The 21,508-nt window shown below is 44.6% G+C and overlaps 1 protein-coding gene across 2 annotated transcripts; it reads right to left on the reverse strand.

Moving 5' to 3' along the window:
* Positions 1 to 1,376: 1,376 nt before the first annotated feature.
* Positions 1,377 to 19,951, reverse strand: IL20RB (interleukin 20 receptor subunit beta). Of its 2 annotated transcripts, XM_059861762.1 has the most exons (8): positions 19,761 to 19,886; positions 19,639 to 19,678; positions 14,301 to 14,427; positions 12,837 to 13,027; positions 9,542 to 9,666; positions 6,257 to 6,407; positions 4,973 to 5,118; positions 1,377 to 4,471 (listed from the first exon to the last, which is right to left on the reverse strand). In XM_059861762.1, exons 2-8 carry the CDS (start codon positions 19,676 to 19,678, stop codon positions 4,346 to 4,348), a joined length of 906 nt encoding a protein of 301 aa, XP_059717745.1. In that variant the 5' UTR covers positions 19,761 to 19,886; the 3' UTR covers positions 1,377 to 4,345. The 2 variants fall into 2 exon arrangements, with proteins under 2 accessions (XP_059717745.1, XP_059717743.1); XM_059861760.1 differs by lacking the exon at positions 19,639 to 19,678 and having other exon boundaries at positions 1,377 to 4,468; positions 19,761 to 19,951.
* Positions 19,952 to 21,508: the final 1,557 nt, after the last annotated feature.

A 21,508-nucleotide genomic window follows, 5' to 3' on the forward strand; every position in this document is an offset into this window, starting at 1 on the left:
AAAAAAATAAAGTCAAATGCATCATTCCTGCCTTTGTTGGGGCATCCCCTGCAAATACAATAACACCCTTAACAGAGACTGCAGGATGGGATGCTGATAGAGACACTCAGTTAAAATAGCTCTGCCAAATGGGAATTGTTTGACTTAAGGTAGAATGTATTGACTTAAACCTCTGCTCAGTCTTTAAATGGGCCTCACACTCCTGATTCAAATGTCTGATTGAAGAAAGAATAATATAAAATATTTTAAAATTAAAAACATAAATTAAAACTATAAATGTAAAATATAATTTTGTAATTTAAAAGTACTTAAAAACTCCTCAAGTCATCCTGACACCATCAGATGCAGCCACACCAGCAGAGCTTGGGCTGGCAGTGTCTCCATGTCTCTCTGGATTCCGGCACTGAGGATGTGTGAATCCAGAGGAAGCTGCTGCCAGCCCTGCCTGGGGCTGTGGGGTGGGCAGGGTGTGTGCTAGGACCACTGCCTGCACGGGGACAGCATGTCCTTGGCTCCTAACAAAGCTCTGAGTTGATCCCAAGCAAATCATGGACATAAAAACCCTCAGATGGGGCCATTTCTGTAGTAACAGCTAAATTATAGCCCACGCACAGCAGGAAACCAAATTAGGGCTCCATGTGCAGTATTTACTTGGGCAATTTCACTTAACCTTGCCATCTTTTAATTGCTTTTATGTCTTGATTTAGTAATTTCTGATTTTTTTTTTAATAGTTCCATTTATTGAGAAGCACCACAAGAGACATGAACTGAGTAATTTTCTGTTTCTGCTGTTTCACACTGTAAGAGCAACAGAATCATCTGTAGGCAAATGATTCAAGCAATAAATATCTGTGCCTGGCTTGGATGTTTATTGTTTTTGTAGCAGTTTATTTGCAGGACAGAGTACCACCTTCACAAGAAATGGAACTGATTTGCAGTCAAAGTAGTGCTTTTGGTTACCTCTAGATTTTGTAAGAAAAGAGACAAAACATAAAGTAATAATGCAGGAAACACGTGAAATGGTAATTTATCAAGTTAAAGATCTCAGTTTGATTGGAGAGAGAAATGAATAAAAGTTGCAAAAAGCAATATACTTCTAATGAAATATAGTTCAGAGGAAAAATTACCCTATATTCCAGGCTGTTAGTGTCATGGAACAGATAATTGAATTCCTTGCTTTCTTGTCAATGCAGCAATATGTAACTCTGCTCAAATTCTCAGGTAATCCACAGTTTTTATGCTGATCTTCATAATTTTTTCTTTGAAAACTGTTCTAATTACCACTTCTGTTCTTACAAAGTCTTCATTAAAAGGTTAGGTTTTTGGACTCACATCCCACAGGTAATGGAGCACAAAACCAAAACTCACCCAGAAGATGATGCAGGTTTGTGCTTTATTTCACTTTTTTGAGAAAAGTAGAAAAGTTTATTTTGAAAGAAATGGAGCCACTTGGTACCTCATGAAAGGAAAAGGACAGAGCAAAGCTCATCTGTACACATTCTTCACTGTGGTGAATGGCCTGGGCCTTTTTGCAAGGTGGTATCGTGATGGTGGGAGCAAAATCAGTTCTCAAAGGCAGAGTTTGCCATGCCAAAATTAACCTTTGGATAGCAGGAAAATGAATTAAGGAGTCAGTGGTGGCAGCTGCCTATGCCAGTGCCACCCTGCCCTGTGTCCATGGCAGGCAGGGGAGTTACTCTTGTTCTCTACCATGATTTTCAGGCTTAACAAAATGCAGCACATTCTTCCAAAGGAGGAGGTTGAAAAGGATTTTCAATCACCGTCTCAAATTTGGCTTCAAGCTGCCATAGACTGGAATATCCTAATGTAAATTGAGAATAGTCTGCTAAGGAGGCAGTGGCACTTACCCAGTTCTCTCCCATGTCCCCATTTTAAGAATTCTTTCTTGGGTGTTTCTTTTGTTTAATGTTGTCTGTGCAGTTTTCTACAACAGTTTAACTGCTTTATTGGCAATGAGGAGGGACATAAAATCTGTTATTGCAAGTGAGGAAGAAACATATGCTCTATGCTTAATGTGCAGCTGGAAAATACACAGGAAAATAATTTTTTAAAAGCCCTTCACATTCAATGGCCTTTTATTTCCCTTCTTTTCTATATATCCCTGAAAAAATGCTGGAGCTGCCATAGCTGGTTAGAGGATGCTGCTGATAATGCCAGGATTGTGGGTTTGATCCCCATATGGGCCAATCACTTAAGAGCTGGACTTGTTGGTCCTTGTGGGTCCCTTCCAGATCAGAAGATTCTGATTCTGTGTTTCTGAAAATGCAGCAGTGAGGGGGGAAGAGAGAGGAGGAATTGCTGAGGCTTCTTGGACCTATGGCATGGACAAGTCAGAGGATTATTTCCTGCATGGGGACACCCCTGTGGGGTGTCTAGAAATCAAGGCACTGAGAAATCAACTCATCTGAATCTATGGGGTATAAAATAAAGATAAATGTGAGGCATGGGAGCTCCCTAAACCAGCTCCAGCACCAAGGCCTCTGTGATGTGGAGCTGTCCTTGAAAATTCAAGCACTGGGCAAAGCTGGGCAAAGGGATGTTTGCCCAAGAGCCCTTGACCCTGCAAGGAGCTGAAGTTCTGTGCTGTCTGTGCTCCCCAAACACACTGCAGCTCCCTGCCAGAATCACTCCCTGCCTGCCTCCCCTCCCACTGCTGCTCCAGTTTGGTTTAGGGAGGGTGAGACCTGCTGGGCACTTGTCATTTCAGCCCATGAAAATGCCCTTTTCCTCTTTGCTCCCAGATCATCTCTGAGTCCAGCATCTCATGGGTGGTTGTAGCCAGGCATTTGCCAGCTAATTATCAACAAACTAATAATGAAGGCTGAGTCTTCAATGCCCAGACCTGCACGGATTTTCTCACCCTGTTATTTGCTCAATATTCAGCAATGTCCATCTTACAATTCAACACCAAAGCTCTGCACTCCAACATTGTCCAGAAAGAAGCAAATGAGACAGGAATACACCAAACAAGTGGGCTACAACTGGAAAATGAGGGGCTGGCCAGGAGCCAGGGATCACAGTGCCTGGGCAGAGCACAGGTACAGACCCCTGAGCTACTTCTGCCTTTCCACGGTGCTTTGTTGCCACCCGATGGCCTCACACAAGGTTGCAAGAATGGAACTGGAAAAGGTGCACTCTTTGAGGCGTCTTGCATTTCATTAAAACCACGGAGAGCTTTTGAAAAAAGCTTTTCAGAGCAATGTCTTTTCATCCCTCTGCTTTACAGGTGAGAAATGACTTTTTTTCCAGTGTGACAGCCATAATTGCAATATACACAACACCTGTATTTTATCTGTATTTAGAAGGAATTTCTCTTGTCTTTTGCAATTTCCTTCCTCAAGAGGACAAGATGCCTGGAGGATAATGGTGTTGTCAGGCCTGGGATGGTCACTAAATGGCAATGCTGTGATGCTTGATCCATCCAGCCTGATATTCCTGTTTGCCAAGAGAAGAACTGCATTTACCTCTCACTCTGGCCTTCCTGACCACAGCACCACATGTGCCTTGTGTGAAATAATCCCTGTCCTGTTCCAGGTATGGTGTTGAACCACAGGGATGCCTAGCAGGCATCCAGGAAGATCCTGACCACTATTTACACATCTTTTTTTTTTTTTTCCTTTTCCCATTTTTAACTGTGTCTGCAGCCTTCCTTTCTCTGTCTTTTCCCAATCTTTCTCTACTCTAATCCTTTCTCATTTAAATAATTCACCCCTAATTTCCTTCTCCCTAAAGGTCTTGGTTTTTCCTTCATGTATACACAGCTTTTGCATTTTTGACACCCTGACTGGGTGATACTGGAGCTGCACACTGTCAGTGATGCTCTGTTGGTCTTGCAGAGCTCACTCCAAACACTTCAGAGATCTGGCTGTTTCCCACATCACTTCCAAAGCACTGCTGAAAGCCAGGCATCCTTCATGATGCTGTCTACAAATTTTGGTGGCACCAGCTCTGTGACAGTCACATGGACAGATTAGGATGCCACATCCCCTCATGCCCTTTTCAAAGAATGTCACCTGACTTCAGGGTCTGCATTTTTTCCCCTGGTCATTCCAGCTGGCTTAGCCACATAAGAAGCTCTTACTGAGGTAAAACACCGAGGCTGAAATGATTTGGAGCTCAGGCACTGGGCTCTCCAGGTGTTGCTCAGGTCAGCTCTGCCTTGGGAGCAGCAGTGTGGCTGAAAAAGGGGGCCTGGGTCACCCCGAGTCTGCTCCTGGCTAAGGTATGAAGGACAAGGACAGGAACTGGCTGCTCCCACCTTTACTTGCTTTTGATGAGGATGGATGAAGATGTTACAAAAGAGCTGTTGGTTTTCTGGGCTGCTCTAAAGTGCTTTTTGAATCCATAGCTGGAGAACTTCTTCTGAGGGCATCACAACCACCATCAGGTCACATTGCTCAGCTTCTTCACTGCCCCGCAGGATCAGCTGGGTGGGGGGCTCTGATTCCTTCTGGAAAACAAATGCACTCCCTCAAACACCCTCAGGCTGCTGAGTTAGGCTGCTTGTCCTTTTCCCCACAAGATGCTCCTCTCATCCTTCCCGCCACAGCCACAGAGCTGCTAAGCTGCATTCTCACTTGAGCTGGACATTTTCACATATTCCCGAGGAGGTTTTGATTGATTTCTCCTTGGCAAGCTGCTGAGAAGCTCAGAGGGGCAGCAGGGGACGTGGAGCAGTGCTGGCAGTGGCACAGCTGGTGGGTTCAGGGAGCAGCTGCTCAGGCATGGGCAGTCCCTGCCTCCCAAGCCCTTTCCCCAGAAGCACCAGGAGCATCTTCCCTGCCCAGGGCTGGGGGCCAAAGGCAGCTCAGGGCTGCTGCATCCCTGCAGCTCAGCTCCTCACACTGGAAAGCGCAAGGCTTCCTGGCAATCTGCTTTTCTCACTGCCCCATGCTCCTGTGAATACCCAGCATGCTAAAACCCAGTAAAGCACAGTAAAAAACAAAGTTACCAGTGTGTCTGGCAGGACAGCAGCAGGGCAGCAGGAATACTGGAAGATTTTACTTATTTTCCAGGTAAGGAAAGGCAGGGCCAGAGCTGCCACAGCAAAGCCAGCAGAGGAGGTGAGGGCAGTCAGCAGCCACATGGATGTGTCACCTGCAAGTGAGAGAGCAGCAGAACTTCTCAGAGACCCTGCAGGGAGCAGGCACTCGCTGCAGCCAGCCTGAGCCCGGGGGGGCTGCTCTGCCACCCACCCTGGGGACATCCCTCCCCAGCCAAGGCCAGTGCCAGTCTGGGGCTGCACTCCTGACCCTTCCTGCTGTACCTCTCCCAACAAACACAGCACGTCTGCAAACCAGGCAGGAGATTGAAGTGGAAACAAAAGGAAGAGCATTTCTTGGATTAAGCTTCTTTTTGACTTAGAGATGGGGTCACTGAGAGGTGTTTTAAAAACTTTTATTCAATTTTTATTGTTATTTTTCTTTTTGTTATTATTTATTTTAAAAATTATATTATAATTTATATAAATTATATTATATTAAATTTATATAAATTAAATTATAAATTAAATTAAATTAAATTAAATTTAAATTCAATTTATAGAAATTATATTATAATTTATAAAAATTATAATATACTATAATTTTAAAATTTTTATTTCTATGTATTTTATTAATTCAAGTTTTTATTATAATATCATTATAATATTTTATATTATAACGATATTATAATATAATATTTTATATTATAGTAATATTTTATTGTAATATTAATATAATATACTAGAATAATATAATATACTATATTACTATAATATTACTATAATATAAAATATTATAATCTTATTTGCAAAAAGCCATTATAATAATAAATAATATTATAATGAATCAATATAACAAGACACTATTATTATAATAATTTATATTATATTATATTATATTATATTATATTATATTATATTATATTATATTATATTATATTATATTATATATAGCACTATTATATTATTATAATTCTAGCACAAGAATATTTATTTATAATTTTTAATTTTTAAAATTTTGTTTAATTTAAATATTTAAATTATTTTAAATCTTTTAATTATTACTATTCATTTTATTCTATTTTTTCTAGTTTTTTAGTTTTCTGTGAAGGGTGAGACAATACAGATGTTATAATTCAGGCCATCACCATCAGAAGCCAACTATTTCAGAAGCTTACTCTAAAAAAATCTCTACAAATAGATTTTCCACAAGCTTTGGGCAGGGCAGGGGCAGGAGGGAGGGCTGGCTCTTACCCTGAGCCCTCACACACTGCGTGGGGCTGAAGCTGCTGCTCCTGTTGATGGCCTGGACGTGAGTCTGAGCCTTGACACAGTACTGAGCTCCTGCCTCCATGGTGTCCAGGTGCACCACGGAGCTCACCTCCTTCAGCACCTTCTGCTGCACCTGCCACAGCCCCACAAGACAGACATCAGGGCACGGGGCAGGGCTCTCACCTCAGAGAGCAGCCCTGCCAAGGGTGCCTCAGAGAACCTGGAAATGGAACAGCACGCTCTTCTGAGACAATATTAGTGCAGGAGGAAACACAAAGGTTGATCTTTGTTGGAGGCCTCCACAAAGCCCACCCCCAACAGGCTGAATACAGATTTATAACTTAAGTCAATTAGCATAAATGAAAAAAGCAACAATTTAGAGCACAAGTGCTGATGCATCTCCCCCCCCCCAAGTTCAGGCACCTTCTAAATCCTCCCCCCTCAGGTGGCACTGAAGTTTCTTGGTGAGAATGTGTCTCCAAGAGCTGTCTTTTGGCCTTGGTTCCCAGGGAGAACCAAGGTAGCATGGAGGCTTTGGAAGATGTTTTGTCTTTCTTTGTATCAGGGCAGGGAAAAGCACTGGGAAAACCAGCTAGGGATGCAATAACAGGCTACAGAGCTCCAGAAATCCGTGTAAAGGATACAGAGATAGAGAAAAGGGAAAATGCAAAAAATGATCTGGCATCACCATGATGCTTGGCCAGCAAGGAAAGGAGGGAGCAGCAGGGCATATCTGAGCCTGTGTGAGCAGGACAAAGGGAGGATGAAAGCAGCCAGCCAAGCACAGTCGGGTGCAGAATGAGCCCCCACACCTCAGGAAGGGCAGGAGGGGTGGAAGGAAGGAGCTGTAAGCCAGAGATTGATGATGATGCTGGGCCACACCCCTAGAGCAGAGCTGGTACCCTGCTAGGAGAGGCATGTCCGAGGTCCTGAGTGACCTGAGCTTTTTCTGGGGGTGATGGTGATGGTTTTTCATGGTGGTGGATGCCAAAACCATCACCATGCTGGGATAGGGGTGTGAGAGCTGTGCCAGGGAGCTCAGAGAGGGGATGGACCAGCTAGTGAGTTTGGTGTGTGCAACTGTGACACACTCCAGCAAATTGAAACAGAGTGTGACCAGCAGTACATTACTTTACTGCCATAAATAGGCCTGTATTCATTGCTGGCAAAATGAATTTTGTGTCCCCAGCCATGAGAGGATGGCTAACAGCTCCCCAACTGCTCCTCTTGCTGTGCTGCAGATGCAAACCTGTTCTCACAGAAGGCCTGATCAGCCTCCAGCTCCACACATATGGAAAACTCCTGTGAGCCAGGAGGGCTCTGCTGGCAGGGCAAGTCCTTCCCACCATCAAAATAGCTTCTCCACAGAAACATGGTATGGAGGGCCATGAGTTGGAAAAGATTTCAAGGGCAAAATCAGGTCTATGACTGCCTGGAGTGGTCTCTTGCAAAAAGATCAAATGAGACATGTCAAATGTAAAAATAATTAAAATAAATAATAAGAGTACCAGCACAGGACTTGTATTGACCAGTAAAACTAATGTTTGCAACAGTCCAGTTGGTAGAAAGTATTCTGAAATTTGGAATTAATGTTGAGGTCATTAAGATCACATACTGAAGAAGATTTAATAAATAATTAAATTAAATTAATAAATTTAATTCATAAACCACAACCAGATGTAAACCTATTGATTGTTTTTAAGGTGTCAGAAAGCCCCTGGACAAAGGTGATCTCATTTAGCTGGATCTCACAGTGGGCAGTCCTGCTCCTGATGCCTCTTTATAGGCTAAAGACTTTTGTATGAGTAAATTGCTAATTGAGAGTGGCAGGAAATCGTGGTGGGGACTCAGTGTTAGCAGAGGTGATCAGGAAGAATAATGAAAACTGATACCTGCTAGTGGTGCTAAAAACCCACTCACAATAGCAAAGATGACAGACAGCTGTGAAGAACAGCAGGTAGATCTGGTAATAAGGCAGCAAATGCAATTCAGTCCTGAGAAATGTGGAATTATGCTCATGAGAATTTTTCTCCCACATTTTCACAGCATCCACCCTCAGAAACAGGAACCTGGGGTTCAGCTTCCATGGGATTGTCAGATCTGTGGGGGTCACATTGCCAATTGCTGGAGAGCCAAGGGAGTGGGAAGACTTGTTTTGTTTCATGGTGCTAACACAGAATGTTCCTGCACCTTGGACTCTGCAGGTTTCTCCTTGCCCACCCTGGTAAAGACAAAAACAGCTGTGAGGGCTCCCACAGGGAACAGCCCAGGAGTCTGGGAGTCCTTGGCCTGGAAAAAGATAAAGAAAATGAAACTAATGGAGTGGCAGGGAGAGTGAATGGGGAATATTTGTTCTCACTCTCATCCCCAAATCAAGGCTGAGACTGCACAAGAGTCAAGGTGCAGAATTGCTCATTGTAGGAAGCTGCACAGGCTAGAAGTTTACACAGATTGAAAGCCAGAACAGATAAATTAATGGAACAAAAATCCATCAAGGACTATTAATGGTGCAATTTCTGCCTCAGAAAACAGAAAAGTTTGTCAGCACCTCAGTGTGACACCTTAATCCCAGTCTGAGTAAACCAGATGAAGTTCAGAGGGAGAAGTCAGCACAGACACCTTTGGTTCCTGACTTCTGGTTTCTAGCTATAGTTTGTCACCGTCACATTTTCTGGAAAAATCCCTTGGCCAGGATTTCTCTCCTGGAAAGCTGAGAAGCCTCAGAAAAAAATGAAAACAATAATTATCTGTTTGCTTCTCCTGTGTTTGCTGCTTTGGAATGTGGTTGGAGATTGTTTATCCAACATGTGAATTGTTTTAACTTAATGACCAATCATGGTCAGGCTGTGTTGGGACTCTGGAGAGAGTCATGAGTTTTCATTATTATCTTTTAGCCTTCTGTCTGTGTCCTTTCTCTATTCTTTAGAACAGTTTTAGTATAGCATTCTTTAATATAATATAGATCATAAAATAATAAATTAGCCTTCTAAGAACATGGAGTCAGATTCATCATTTCCTCCCCACGATGGGGGCCACAGAAAATACCACAACAGTTGAGGTATGTGAGGGGATTCCTTTTCCCACAGAAGGAGATGTGGAAAGAACAGACAAACTCCTCCATGAGGAGCCCACAGCAACCCCCTGGTGTGTGCAGGGTGAGGTGGCACCAACCCACTCCAGGCAGGTCCTGCAACCCCACAAACAGGCTCTGTGGGCATCCCTCAGGGCACTCCCAGTTATTTCCTACCACCTGAGGGTCAAACTCACCCTGCTCTCCTGGCCCTTCCTCCAGTAGAGCACCCAGAACTGGAAGGAGGGTCCCATGTCTGCCAGCTCCACCAGCAAGTGGTGCCCGTCTGCCACGGCCCTCAGCAGCGGGGGGGTCAGGGAAGCTGCCAACACAGAGAGCAGCATTACCACCCAGAGACAGCCCTGAGATCCCCCCCTCTGCCCAGACAGCAGGGAGAGAGGCTGCCATCACCACTGGAATAACATCAACCTGCAGGAACAGCTTCAGCGGGACAGGAACCTCTCTGCTCTCCCTCCCTCTGTGTCCAATACAGCAGCAGACTTCCAGCAGGAGAAGGAGAATTCCATGGCTGGCATTGCAAATGGGAATTTGGCAACAGCTGAGCTGCACAGAACTTGAAAGGCTTTGAATTTTCTCCTCCAGCAGTGGAGGAGCTGCCTGGCCTGAGGGTGCCAGGAGGACAGCTGCAGCAGAAGCAGCTGGGCCACGGAGGCTGGGACAGCAGATCAGGGCAGCTCTCGTGCTCCTGGGCAGGATCAGCTCTGCCACACTGAACAGGAGCTGAAAAACCACTGCTTTTCCTGGGGATTTTGGCAGTTATTCAAAGGTGAATGAAAAAACATGATGAGCCTCAGGGTAATTCACATGAATCCTGATTTTCTTTTGGTGCCTGCATGGTTTTAGACAGACTTGGGCTGATGATCTGCTGTGACTTCAGGTTTTGGAAATGTATGCAAGTAAATCTTGAGGCGATTTCCTTCCTGCTTACTTTGATATTTCAAAGCTTGGTTTTGTCTGGGATTCTGCTGTGAGGAATATGAGTGAAATAATGAGAATCAGTCGAGCAGAGATGAAAGTGCACTGTGCATTTATGAACTGGGAAGTTCAAGGCACTACAGAGATCATGTTTGCACTATTTATCTGTGCCATTATTCACACTTATCTATGCCATTTTTTACCACTCTGCTGTAGCTGAAACACGTTTCAGCTTCTTTGCTTTCAAGAGAGGAAGGAGAGTGATGCATGGGGCCATATAGAAGAGATGTTCTTAATAGAATTTGCTCTTACATCCAGTGAATTGCCACTAATACTGAGCAATATGAAAACATAAAATGTACATGATGAGTGTGCCACAATTGGGAGGCCTGGAAATCTACTTTGTACTTCGAAATGGAAAGCTGGAAATAAAAAAAGGTGAAAAATCTCCTTAGCACCAAATCTCAAAATTAAAAAACCCTGTTATCATTTGGTGGTTAAAAGCAAATATTGTGTAATGTATTAACAATAGGACATTGCAAGATGCAGTGCCAAACAAACAGGAGCATTTTTATCCGGCACTGTGCTGGCACACTGGATACCAACTAACTCTTTGAATGCTGAGAAATGAAGAAGGAATGCTGACCAAATTGTTTGCTTTAGGAAGTTCTTTCCAAAGTGCTTTCCATGACTCGGTGTGCTTCTGCCCCTGTGGCTTTGGCCCTGGGGCTCTGCTGCTGCCCTGGCTGCCTGTGAGCCCCTGACAGGACCTGTGGGCTGGGTTTGAATCCCTTTGCTCCTCTCAGACTCAGTGCCAGGCTTCCCAAGAGGTGTGACAGCAGAGCAGGAAAATGCATAAGGACAAGAACTTGCAGGGACTTTTCCTTCTCTTTTAAACATCTGTCACATTCACACTGAATCCCAGTGCAAGCTGTAGCCTCTGAACTGTCACAGCTCAATCTGAAGGCTGCTTTGGGGTCCCCAAGACACAGGACCAAGCTGCCAAACACTTCACTGAACTATGAGAAGCTGCTGCTTTTGTTCCTGTCAGCCTCAGGGGTGTCCTTCCCCTGTCTCTGCCTGACAGTGTGGTCTGTGCCTCCGTCTGTGCCTCCACAGCTGCTGGAAAAGGCAAGGATTTTTTATCTAAAGCACTCTCTAGACTATCCTTCCTCACAAAGAGACACAGCCACCAGCTCAGGTGGCACTTCTGATGGTGCTGCTTTGACCAAGACCGCTGTGGGAGTGAGGACTGCTTCCTCGTGAAGTACTGAATAACTTCCAAAGTTGGATGAATTTTTCATATTGGGTCAGTTCTGGTTTGGGACAGAGAATTTCTTGCCTGGCTGAAGCTGATGAATGTTGCCCATGCCAGGCTGAGAGCTGCAGTCCAGCAGTGACCTCAGCAGAGCTTTCCCAGCACAGTTTTTGTTGACTGCGTGATAGATAACAGAAGAAAATATTCCAGAGAAATCCTGGAAACAGTATGCTCATTTTAAACCTTGGGTTGAGCTGGGCCTCAGGCTTTGCAGGACTTGGAAGGATGTGGAGGAAACATCCTGCACTGCTAGGAGGAAATTAATGCTGTGGGTTCCAGTTTTCTCTCCTCTTCTGAGGTTTCCTCACAGATCTGGCACCATGGAGTGGGGTTTTGAGAACAGCACAAAGCACATGGAGCACGACAGGGCTGTTTTCTAGAGTAAAAGCTCCCTTAGGATCAAGTTCTGGACCTCCTAGAGGTGACTACATGGCTTGGATTAAACAACAGCAAGCCTGGTTGGACAGAAACTGTTAAATTTAAGAGTAAGAATGATCAGCCTGTGAAAGGAAATCCCTGCAGTCATCTTGCTTATCTTTGAAACCCTTGAAATTTAAGCCCAGATAATTATGGCTCTGCCTTGGAATGAACTCATGGCCAAGAACATTGTCTGAGAAAGGAAACCCCCAGCCCAGGATGAGAGCAGCAGGATGTGCTCTGTGCATGTCTGTGCTCTGCCTGCCATGCACTGGGCACAGACAGGCAGGCACCTGAGCACACCCCAACACCCAGCTCTGAGAACACCCCAACACCCAGCTCTGAGCCCACCCCAATACCCAGCTCTGAGCCCACCCCAACAAACCCCCAGCTCTGAGCCCACCCCAACAAACCCCCAGCTCTGAGCCCACCCCAACAAACCCCCAGCTCTGAGCACACCCCAACCCCAGCTCTGAGCACACCCCAACAAACACCCAGCTCTGAGCACACCCCAACCCCAGCTCTGAGCCCACCCCAACACACACCCAGCTCTGAGCACACCCCAACCCCAGCTCTGAGCCCACCCCAACACACACCCAGCTCTGAGCCCACCCCAACCCCAGCTCTGAGCACACCCCAACACACACCCAGCTCTGAGCACACCCCAACCCCAGCTCTGAGCACACCCCAACACACACCCAGCTCTGAGCACACCCCAACCCCAGCTCTGAGCACACCCCAACACACACCCAGCTCTGAGCACACCCCAACCCCAGCTCTGAGCACGCAGCCCAGGAGGTGCCACTGAAGACAGCACGCACTCATGGCGCGGTTGAAGAAGCCTTTGGTGGTGCCCCACTGTGACCTGGTGGCACCGAGCTCTGCCCTGACCCGCAGCTTGTAGGCCACAGAGGCTGAGATGTCCTCGGTGAGGTTGCAGATGGTGGCTGTGGTGAGGGAGCACTCCGAGATGGGGATCCAGCTCCCGTTGGCGTATTCCCGCTCGTACTCCCTGAGGAGGAGAGGAAGCACACAGGCAGCAGTCTGACACGAGCTCTACCTGCGCAGCCAAGGCTGCTGCTGGGTTCTTTCCAGGTAAAACCTGCACTGGGATGCACTGGAGATGGAGCACCACGGCTGTTTGGAAGCAGCGTGGGTGTGTTTTGGGTCTTATCTGGAGAAAATCACCCCGAGCTGGTTGGTGAGCCAAATGCAGCACAGTGCTGTGGGAGGTGGGGACAGCCCACGAGGTGTTGATGCACCAAGCCCTGCCCACTCATTTGACTTGATCATCCCCTGTGGGGGTACCAGTCCTGGGTTTTTCTGGTCTGGATTGAAGGCACTTGAGACAGTAGTTCGTGTTTGGACTCAAGTGTTAATTGTTTCTTATCAGTAAAACAGTCTCACTGCTGTGAGTTGGGCAGCTTTTCTTTAGAAGGCACAAAATGGCCAACAATCTCTTGTTCCAAGGTCTTTAAGACTAAACTATCCAACTAAGAACTGACACCCAGATTGTTTTCCCTTTTACCCCAATAACTGATCCCACAGAGCCCCAGTGGGGACTTTTCTGCCCAATCACAAAATGCCACCCAAACCCATAAAGAAGAAGGAAGAAGAAGCATGAAGAAGAAACCCAGGATGACACCCTGTGCCCTCCATCTTGCTTCCATCCACAACACACTAAAAATCCCAAAACCTAAATTTCTCACCAAGTGACACACCTACCCTACTCTCTATAATCTATTTCACACTTTTGTGGATTCCAGTCTATCTTGAAGTCTAAGAAACTTTCTCCATGAATAAAAGTCAAAGTCAGTGCTCCCTGGGGGTCAGGGCATCCCAGAGCAGACAGAGAAATGTTCCCAGTGCCCTGAGTTTCCAAAATCCCCACTCCCAAAGCCATACTGTAATACAAGTCAGAGCTCAAGATGTACCAGAAATCTCCTGTGGTGTCAAATGTTTAAAGTGTTTACAAGAAATAAAGATCAATGTTTTCTCCTTCCTCTTCTAAATAAAATGTTGCAAATCTTCTTAACTTTTGTATTCTTGGATAGAGGCAGATTTCTTATCTGGAATTGATGCACACCTTGGATTACTCTGGTATCTATTAACCTGCTCACTGTCCCAGAATTGGAACAAAAGGAATTTTTCCTTTCTCATTAACAGTGCTAAACTTCTCTTAGGCTTGTGAACTGAATATGAACAAGACATCCAAAAATTTAGAACCTAAAGTTGAGATAAACAATGTTCAAAAAGCAAAAAGAATAAAAAAATTGAGTAGTTACCCTTGAAACTCAACTGAGTATCTCACAGTTGCTCCCTGGACGATCACAGGGCTCCAAGTTAAGAAGTGTTTCATGTTGGTTGAAAGAATAGAGATACTCTGAGGTGCTGGCAGCAAAGCATCTCCTCCTAAAATTCCCAGCAGCAAAAGAAAAGAAAACAAAAGAATTTACTGGGGGGTGGGGGTGGGGGGAAGCTTTGAAGAGTAGTGCTAAACAGTGTTTTGCATCAGAGATGCACATGCTACTTTTCACTACAGTCACTTCAGTGTTTGAAGTATTTTACAGAGAAGAAGAAAGGATGGAGCAGCTCAGCTAAAAGTGCTCCTTTGCCTTAGTTCAGTTTTTTCATTGTATCTCTAAAACAGTTTGACCAAGACCGCTGTGTGAGGGAGGATTGCTCCCTCATGAAGCAGTGAATAACTTCCAAAGTTGGATGAATTTTTCATATTGGGTCAGTTCTGGTTTAGGACAGAGAATTTCTTGCCTGGCTGAAGCTGATGAATGCTGCCCATGCCAGGCTGAGAGCTGCAGTCCAGCAGTGACCTCAGCAGAGCTTTCCCAGCACAGTTTTTGTGGTGGGAGGAAAAGGCCAAGCCCTCCAGTTGGATTTGATGGAGCCAAATAACAGACTTGGCTCTGTTACACTCCATAAACTGTTCAAGGAGGCTATGGTTCCAAATGTGCTGCTCCTTTCCAGGCTGGATTTGCTGCTGAAGGAGTTCCCAGCTCTGAGCTCCTTTATTGTATTTGCTGGGAATGTCACAATGAAGGCAGGAATGATGAATCTGACTCCATGTTCTCAGAAGGCTCATTTATTACTATATACTACTATATTAAAGAATACTATATTAAACTGTACTAAAGAATACAGACAGGATCCTTATAGAAGGCTAAAAAGATAATAATGCAAACTCCTGATTCTCTCCAGAGCCCTGACACAGCTTGGCCCTGGTTGGCCACAGAGTGAAAACAACTCCCAGCAGAATGCAATGGAACAATCCCCTGTGGGTGAACAATCTCCAAACACATTCCACATCAGCACAGCACAGGAGAAGCAAATGAGATAAGAATTGTTTTCCTTTTTCTCTGAGGCTTCTCAGCTTCCCAGGAGAAAAATCCTAGGAGAAGGGATTTTTCAGAGAATGTGAATGCCACACTCCTTCAACGTTGCAGGTTCTGACAATGGAGGGCCTGTAGCTGTGATCAAAGTTTATTAACAGAATAAGCTTATTCCGTGCTCTTTAACTGGAATTACTGCTATCCTCTGAGGTCCCCACAGCATGACTGTGGGATGGTGGTTGATTTTACCCTGGGGTATCTTGATGTAAGATCCTTGGCAATGTTTGGAGCACAGGAGGCAGGATTCCCCATGGACACATCCTGCACTACACTGTGGGAACTTATCAGACTTATCTTCTGCTACTTTCCAGTCCCAGGAAAATCCCATTCTCTCTGCTCAGCAGGGAATGGTTCCCAAAGAACCACTGGGAGGGAGGAATGGATGGACTGCTTTCTATCAACACACTGGTGAACACTCTCTCCAAAACAAGATAACTGTGCTATCACAATATGTTACTTAAAGATTATTTATTGATAAAATTTATTTCACTTGACCAGGTTTGTAATCCAATAGTCTTTAACTGCCACTAAAAAGAGTGTTTTCTTCTGAGCCATGTTTAGAAAGTTAAGCAGTAAATTGTCAGTTGTTCTACCCAGGATCAAACCAGGCTGACAAGTCCAAGAGCAATGTTTTTTAAAGCATTGGAACAATAGCTGTCTAATTTCCTGTATCATATCTTTATAAAATCACCAATGATGTGGGGAACTGTTATGCCAACTCTCTAATGATTCTTTGGCACAAGTCATACAGGCCTGCTGACACAATGCTCAGCTGCTCTTTGAAATAAAATTCAGATTTCTCTGGGATGAGAAATGTTCTTCCTTGTCCTTTAAACAATGGAAGGGTCACTCTCTGCCAGATCAGCAGTTCTGGTAGGCTGTGGCTCCATACACTCACAGCACTGTAGTCAAAGCACTTTTGGGCTTTAAAAAATGAAAAGAGCAAAGTTTTTAGTGACCTTCACACTGCAGCAGAATCACAGGATGAACAAGGTTGGAAAGCAAAGCATAACCACCCATGTGGTCTCTTGTGCTCCCCATGCTTCTCAGCATTCAGATTTCTTGCTGCTTTTCCTTGTGTTTGGTTCCCATGTTAATTTTGGGATTTGGCATACCTGAGGGTGTGAATTCCATACCAGATTTCATTCCATGGACAAACATTGGCTCTTCCAGGACTCACAGACACAATGGAGCTCCAGGTCTGAGCAGGGGTGAGCTGCACTGAAGGCTTTCCTATTTTTTCAACTCTTGACTTTAGGAGATTTTTTTATATAATTTTTTTTGCATTCAATAGTACTAAACCCCATATTATTAAACTGTCTAGAAACCTATTTTAAAAGCAGAGTTCTAAATTGGACTATCAGTCTTGTAATGGCCCAAGGGTTATTCCCTGTCTGCTGAGACCAATCTTCATTTCCTGGCTGTGCTTGGCTTTGTGCACTTTTTTCTTGTCAAAACCAGTGAGTCTTCTACTGGCACAGTGACTGCCACCTGACTTCAGCTGAACCACAAAAGCTCATACAGAAATTAGGAAAATTCACAATTATGAAAATACAGAAATTATGAAAACTTCACAGAGAAATTATTTCCTGCTTTCACTAGGAAAATCTCTGTACCCAATGGCATTATATGTGCCTCTATAAAAGCAGTTCACTGGTTTAAGTTTCTGTTTGGCATTATATGCTGAAAGTTACAGTTTGGAGGAGAGTTCAGGCTTTTCCAAAGTACTTTTGATCCAGACATAATTCTGTGTCATAGCCAAGCAAATTGTATTTATGGTTTCTCCCACCCATCTGTTGCAACAGCCCACGAAGCAATTGCAACAAACACAAATTTAACAGTGGGAGGAAAGACAATTCCAGGTTATATAAACAGCACTGAGTACAAACAGTGAAGTGTTTGGTTTGAATGCTGAAATAATCCATCAGCTCTGGTCTGTTCATGTTGAAGGAAAAGGAAACAATAATGATCCAAAGCAGGAGACAACTGGACAGAGAGCACAGGCAGGACTCAGAGGGCTGGGAGCCCAGGGCTGCCACATTTCCAACTGGTTTTGGATCCACCAGCAGCCTCACAGGAAAAGCCAAACTACACTCATTCATGCCAGGGTATTGACTCTCACCCTAATGTCTCCAGCCATGCCAAAGAAATTATATTTTCTCTGTAAATAGCATTTTTGTCTCCTACCCTATCAGCAGTATATTCTATTTAATTTGTTACACAAAGAATACATTTCCATTTAGAATGGTGATGGCTCTTTTAATTTAGTGTTTTTATTCTCTTTGCATTAGAGAATTACAATTAAAAAAACCCAAAAACTTGGTCAAGTCTAGCACATGTGTCTGTCTTACATTTCAGTTTAAAATACCTTAAATAAACCTTGATAAAGTGCCATTCCTCTGGGATATATTTAAATATCCTTGTTGCTCTGTGAATATAGAACAATATAATGTTTCCCCATTACTTGCTGTTACTTCATCACTACTATCACCACTACTTACTGCTAAGTGTATGTGAGCAGTGTAAAAATATTAATGCAGTTATCTCTTTATTCATAATATTATCTCCTTTCAAGGGTTCAACAAACACAAGAAGAAACAGCGACCTCAGCCTTGGTGCTGTACAGTGTTCAGGAGTGCTTTACCTGGCAAATCCCTTAAAAATTTATACATAAGGCTGAGAAATCCTTCCTGTTGTGGTAATAAGCACTGGCTTTTTAACTTCCAGTCCTTGTATTGTTTAACCTCCTTTTGCTAATCTGGAGAACAACAATGCCACCAGCTTTTTATATCTTGGAGCATGGTCTGACTCTCCATTGGGGAAATTTCAGTCAAGGGGAATCTGACAAGGGAATCCTGAATTCTCAACGCTGGTAACAAGGAAATAATGTCTATAACAGCCTGAGAAGTTAAAGGCTTTTTTTTTTTTTTTTTTTTTTTTTGCTAGCTAAATGTTGAAAATCAAAGCCATATATCTCTAAGTCCTAGAAACAGCAATTTCCACAAGGATAATAAATTATGCTAGAATCTCTTTGGCTAGAACTCCAACCCGCAGGCTCTGGGGCCATCCCTCCCTCATCTGCTGATTAACCAAACTCACAGCAAGAGGCAAGACCCTGGAACATCCCCCTTGGCTTTTTGTGTCCCCAGCACCCAGGATCAAACCCCAGACTGCTGGGCTAGACAGGAACACCCTGTCTGCTGCCCTGCAGTCTGCTCTGCACAGCCACAGGGGCAGCTCAGGGCATCAGCATTCCACCAAATAAACGTTCTCTGCTCAGAAAGGAGGCTGGGAGGTGAATTTTTGTATTTCAGGTCGAGGCCAAGAGGATGGCAGACAGGGTGTAAGTTATCCCAGCTTCCCCTCCTACTCTGTGTCACAGTGAGAGGCTGGCAGCCACCACCAACCCAGGCAGCAGTGCTCCTGCCTGGAACAGCACTCAGGTAGCCAAGCCTTCTGCAAAAATACAGTGAAAACAACCCCACATTTCTTTAAAGAACCATTGCCCAGCTCTGTCATCTTTTAAAACACAGTTGTCACAATCTTCCCTACTGCACAGAATAAACTTTCCTAGCAGAGACCACTTGATGCTGTCACTGGATTCTATCTGAGCATCTAAGAACTATAAATAGTGAGGCAGCTGTAAAATGTCTTTCTGAGGAAGAGGGAAAAAAAAAGAGCACAAGACAACCAGAATGTTGTTGACACAACCTAAACTGGCACATTGAGGAAACCTGGGCCAGGGGAAACCCAAGCACACTGGCAAGCCATGTTTGCTTTGCAGAGGGCTGAGATTGCAAACACTGGAATGCAGTCAGGGATTGAGACCAAGCTCCTCTGAGATGGGTCTGGTGTGGAGCATTTGCTTGGAGGAGCAGATTAGCAGTTGCACAGCCTCCTTCCAGGGTGAAGGAGACCCTCAGAGAAGTGATCTGAGCTATTAATTAGCACTTTATATCCTTCCTCTCTGACCCTGCAACCCCCCACAGGCAGAGCATCCCTGTGCTCAGAGTGATCAGCACTGAAGGAAGAATTGAGAGTTCAGCTTCTCACAGAGCAGCAAAAGAGCAGAGACAAATACAGCATTACCTAAATTCCTTCAAACTGAAACTTCCCTCTAGAGTTCAGAAATGACCTGCAGAACAGAATTTACAGATTGCTTTTTTCATTTGCCTATTCTGATATTCATTTTAGAAAAAGAATTAAAATTCAGGATCACCTGACTTCGAACTCCTTTGGCTTAAGTGCTGCTGAAGCATCTTGAACAAAAGAACAACAGACTCTGTTATGCACAGCCTCTCTGTCTCCTGGTTGGGTCAGTGAAGATCTTTCAGTCATTACCTGAGAGACTCGGAGCACTCAGCGTGCACAGGAAGAGGCAGATGAGCTCTGGTGGCATTTTGCTCAGGTTCCCCCCAGGTTCACTCCCTGTTCCACATCTGAGGAGTTTCCCCTGGCAGCCAGGGAGCCTCTTCTGAGCCAGCCATGGTGGGCAGCAAGTGGAGACTGCAGGGCAGTGTGAAACTGCTCCTGCCTGCCTGCAGAGTGCCAAAGAGGCACAAAGATTGTTTGGGAGGTGCAGCTGCAGGGAGTGCCAGGGGATTGCTGCCAGCAGCTCTGTGCAGGTCTGTGCAGCTCTGCTGGATGGGGTAACTCTGCTTCACTCCCTGACAGATTTCATGGCTTCATCAGAGGCTGGTAAGGAGGAAAGAGGAGGTGCTGGGTTTTTCCATGCAGCTGTAAGTGCTCACTCCTCTGCTCATCTCTTGGATCAAGCCCTTTTCTGACCCAGAGATGGGGTAACTGAGAGGTGTTTTAAAAAATTTCATTCCATTTTCAGTCTCATGAGAAGGGTGAGACAATACAGATGTCATAATTCACACCATCACAATCAGAAGCCAACTATTTCCTAACTACAATTCATTATAAATTACAATACATTATAAGTGTTTCTTGGCCTACCAGCTTTAGCCACACCATGCTGTAGATGATCTAAAATTACCCCTCATGGGTCCCACTACAATGCATCTTTCATAGCTATATTTCTCCAAAGTCTTATTTACAAAACCATCCTTTGAAATTTGTTTCTAGTTCCATTTCTCTCTCAACAGAATCTGTCCTGTTCCATGGCATTTCTAAGTCAGCATTTCTTATCTCAAAGTTTACACACAGATGCACACTGAGTGGGCCTTCTGTCAGGCTTTGAGATTTCTCTACAAATCCATTTCCCACATTCAGCCCCAAACTAGACAAATCCTTGATGCTTCCAAGCACCAGGAAGGTTTCCTCATATTCCAGGGCATCTCTTGTGTCCTTGCACAAAGGTCTGGCACCTCTGGGCTGATGGAAGGGACCTGAGATCCTCCAGTTTTTCTCCAACAGCACTCTTCTGGTGGCTGTGTTGGCTGTGTGCTGAGCAGGACATTGTGATCCCAGGTCTGATTTGGTGCAGGCACAGGTATCCTGTGGTTTTCCATCTTCCAGAGTCTGCTGCTTTCCACCTCACCTGGAGTGAAGGCAGGGTTTTCATCTGGATGCAGCTCTGAGACCTGAGAGCTCCAGGGCTGCAGCAGCAGCAGCTCCCTCTGTGCTCCAGGCTGGCTTCTTCAGAGTGGAATATTTTCTGGGTGGTATTTTCTGAGTCCCCTATGGCAGGAAGCAAATGATGAATCTGACTCCATGTTCTTACAAGGCTAACTTATTATTTTATGGTAGTATATTATTTTAAAGAATGCTATGCTAATCTATACTAAAGAATAGAGAAAGGATACAGACAGAAGGTTTAACAAGACACTAATGAAAAACCCATGACCCCTTCCAGAGTCCTGACACAGCTGGACAGGGATTGGTCATTAAGTTAAAACAATTCACATGTTGGATAAACAATCTCCAAACCACATTCCAAAGCAGCAAAACACAGGAGAAGCAAATCAGATAATATTGTTTTCCCTTTTCTCCGAGGCTTCTCAGCTTGCCAGAAAAGAATCCTGGGCAAAGAGATTTTTCCAGACAATATGACAGTGACAGCCAAGGGAAAAGCAGACTTTAGGGGGAAGCTCCTCATGTGCTGCACAAGGTCATTTAAATGA

Source organism: Haemorhous mexicanus, chromosome 17 (genome assembly GCF_027477595.1).
Source record: "Haemorhous mexicanus isolate bHaeMex1 chromosome 17, bHaeMex1.pri, whole genome shotgun sequence".
In the NCBI taxonomy this organism is placed as follows: Eukaryota; Metazoa; Chordata; class Aves; order Passeriformes; family Fringillidae; genus Haemorhous; species Haemorhous mexicanus.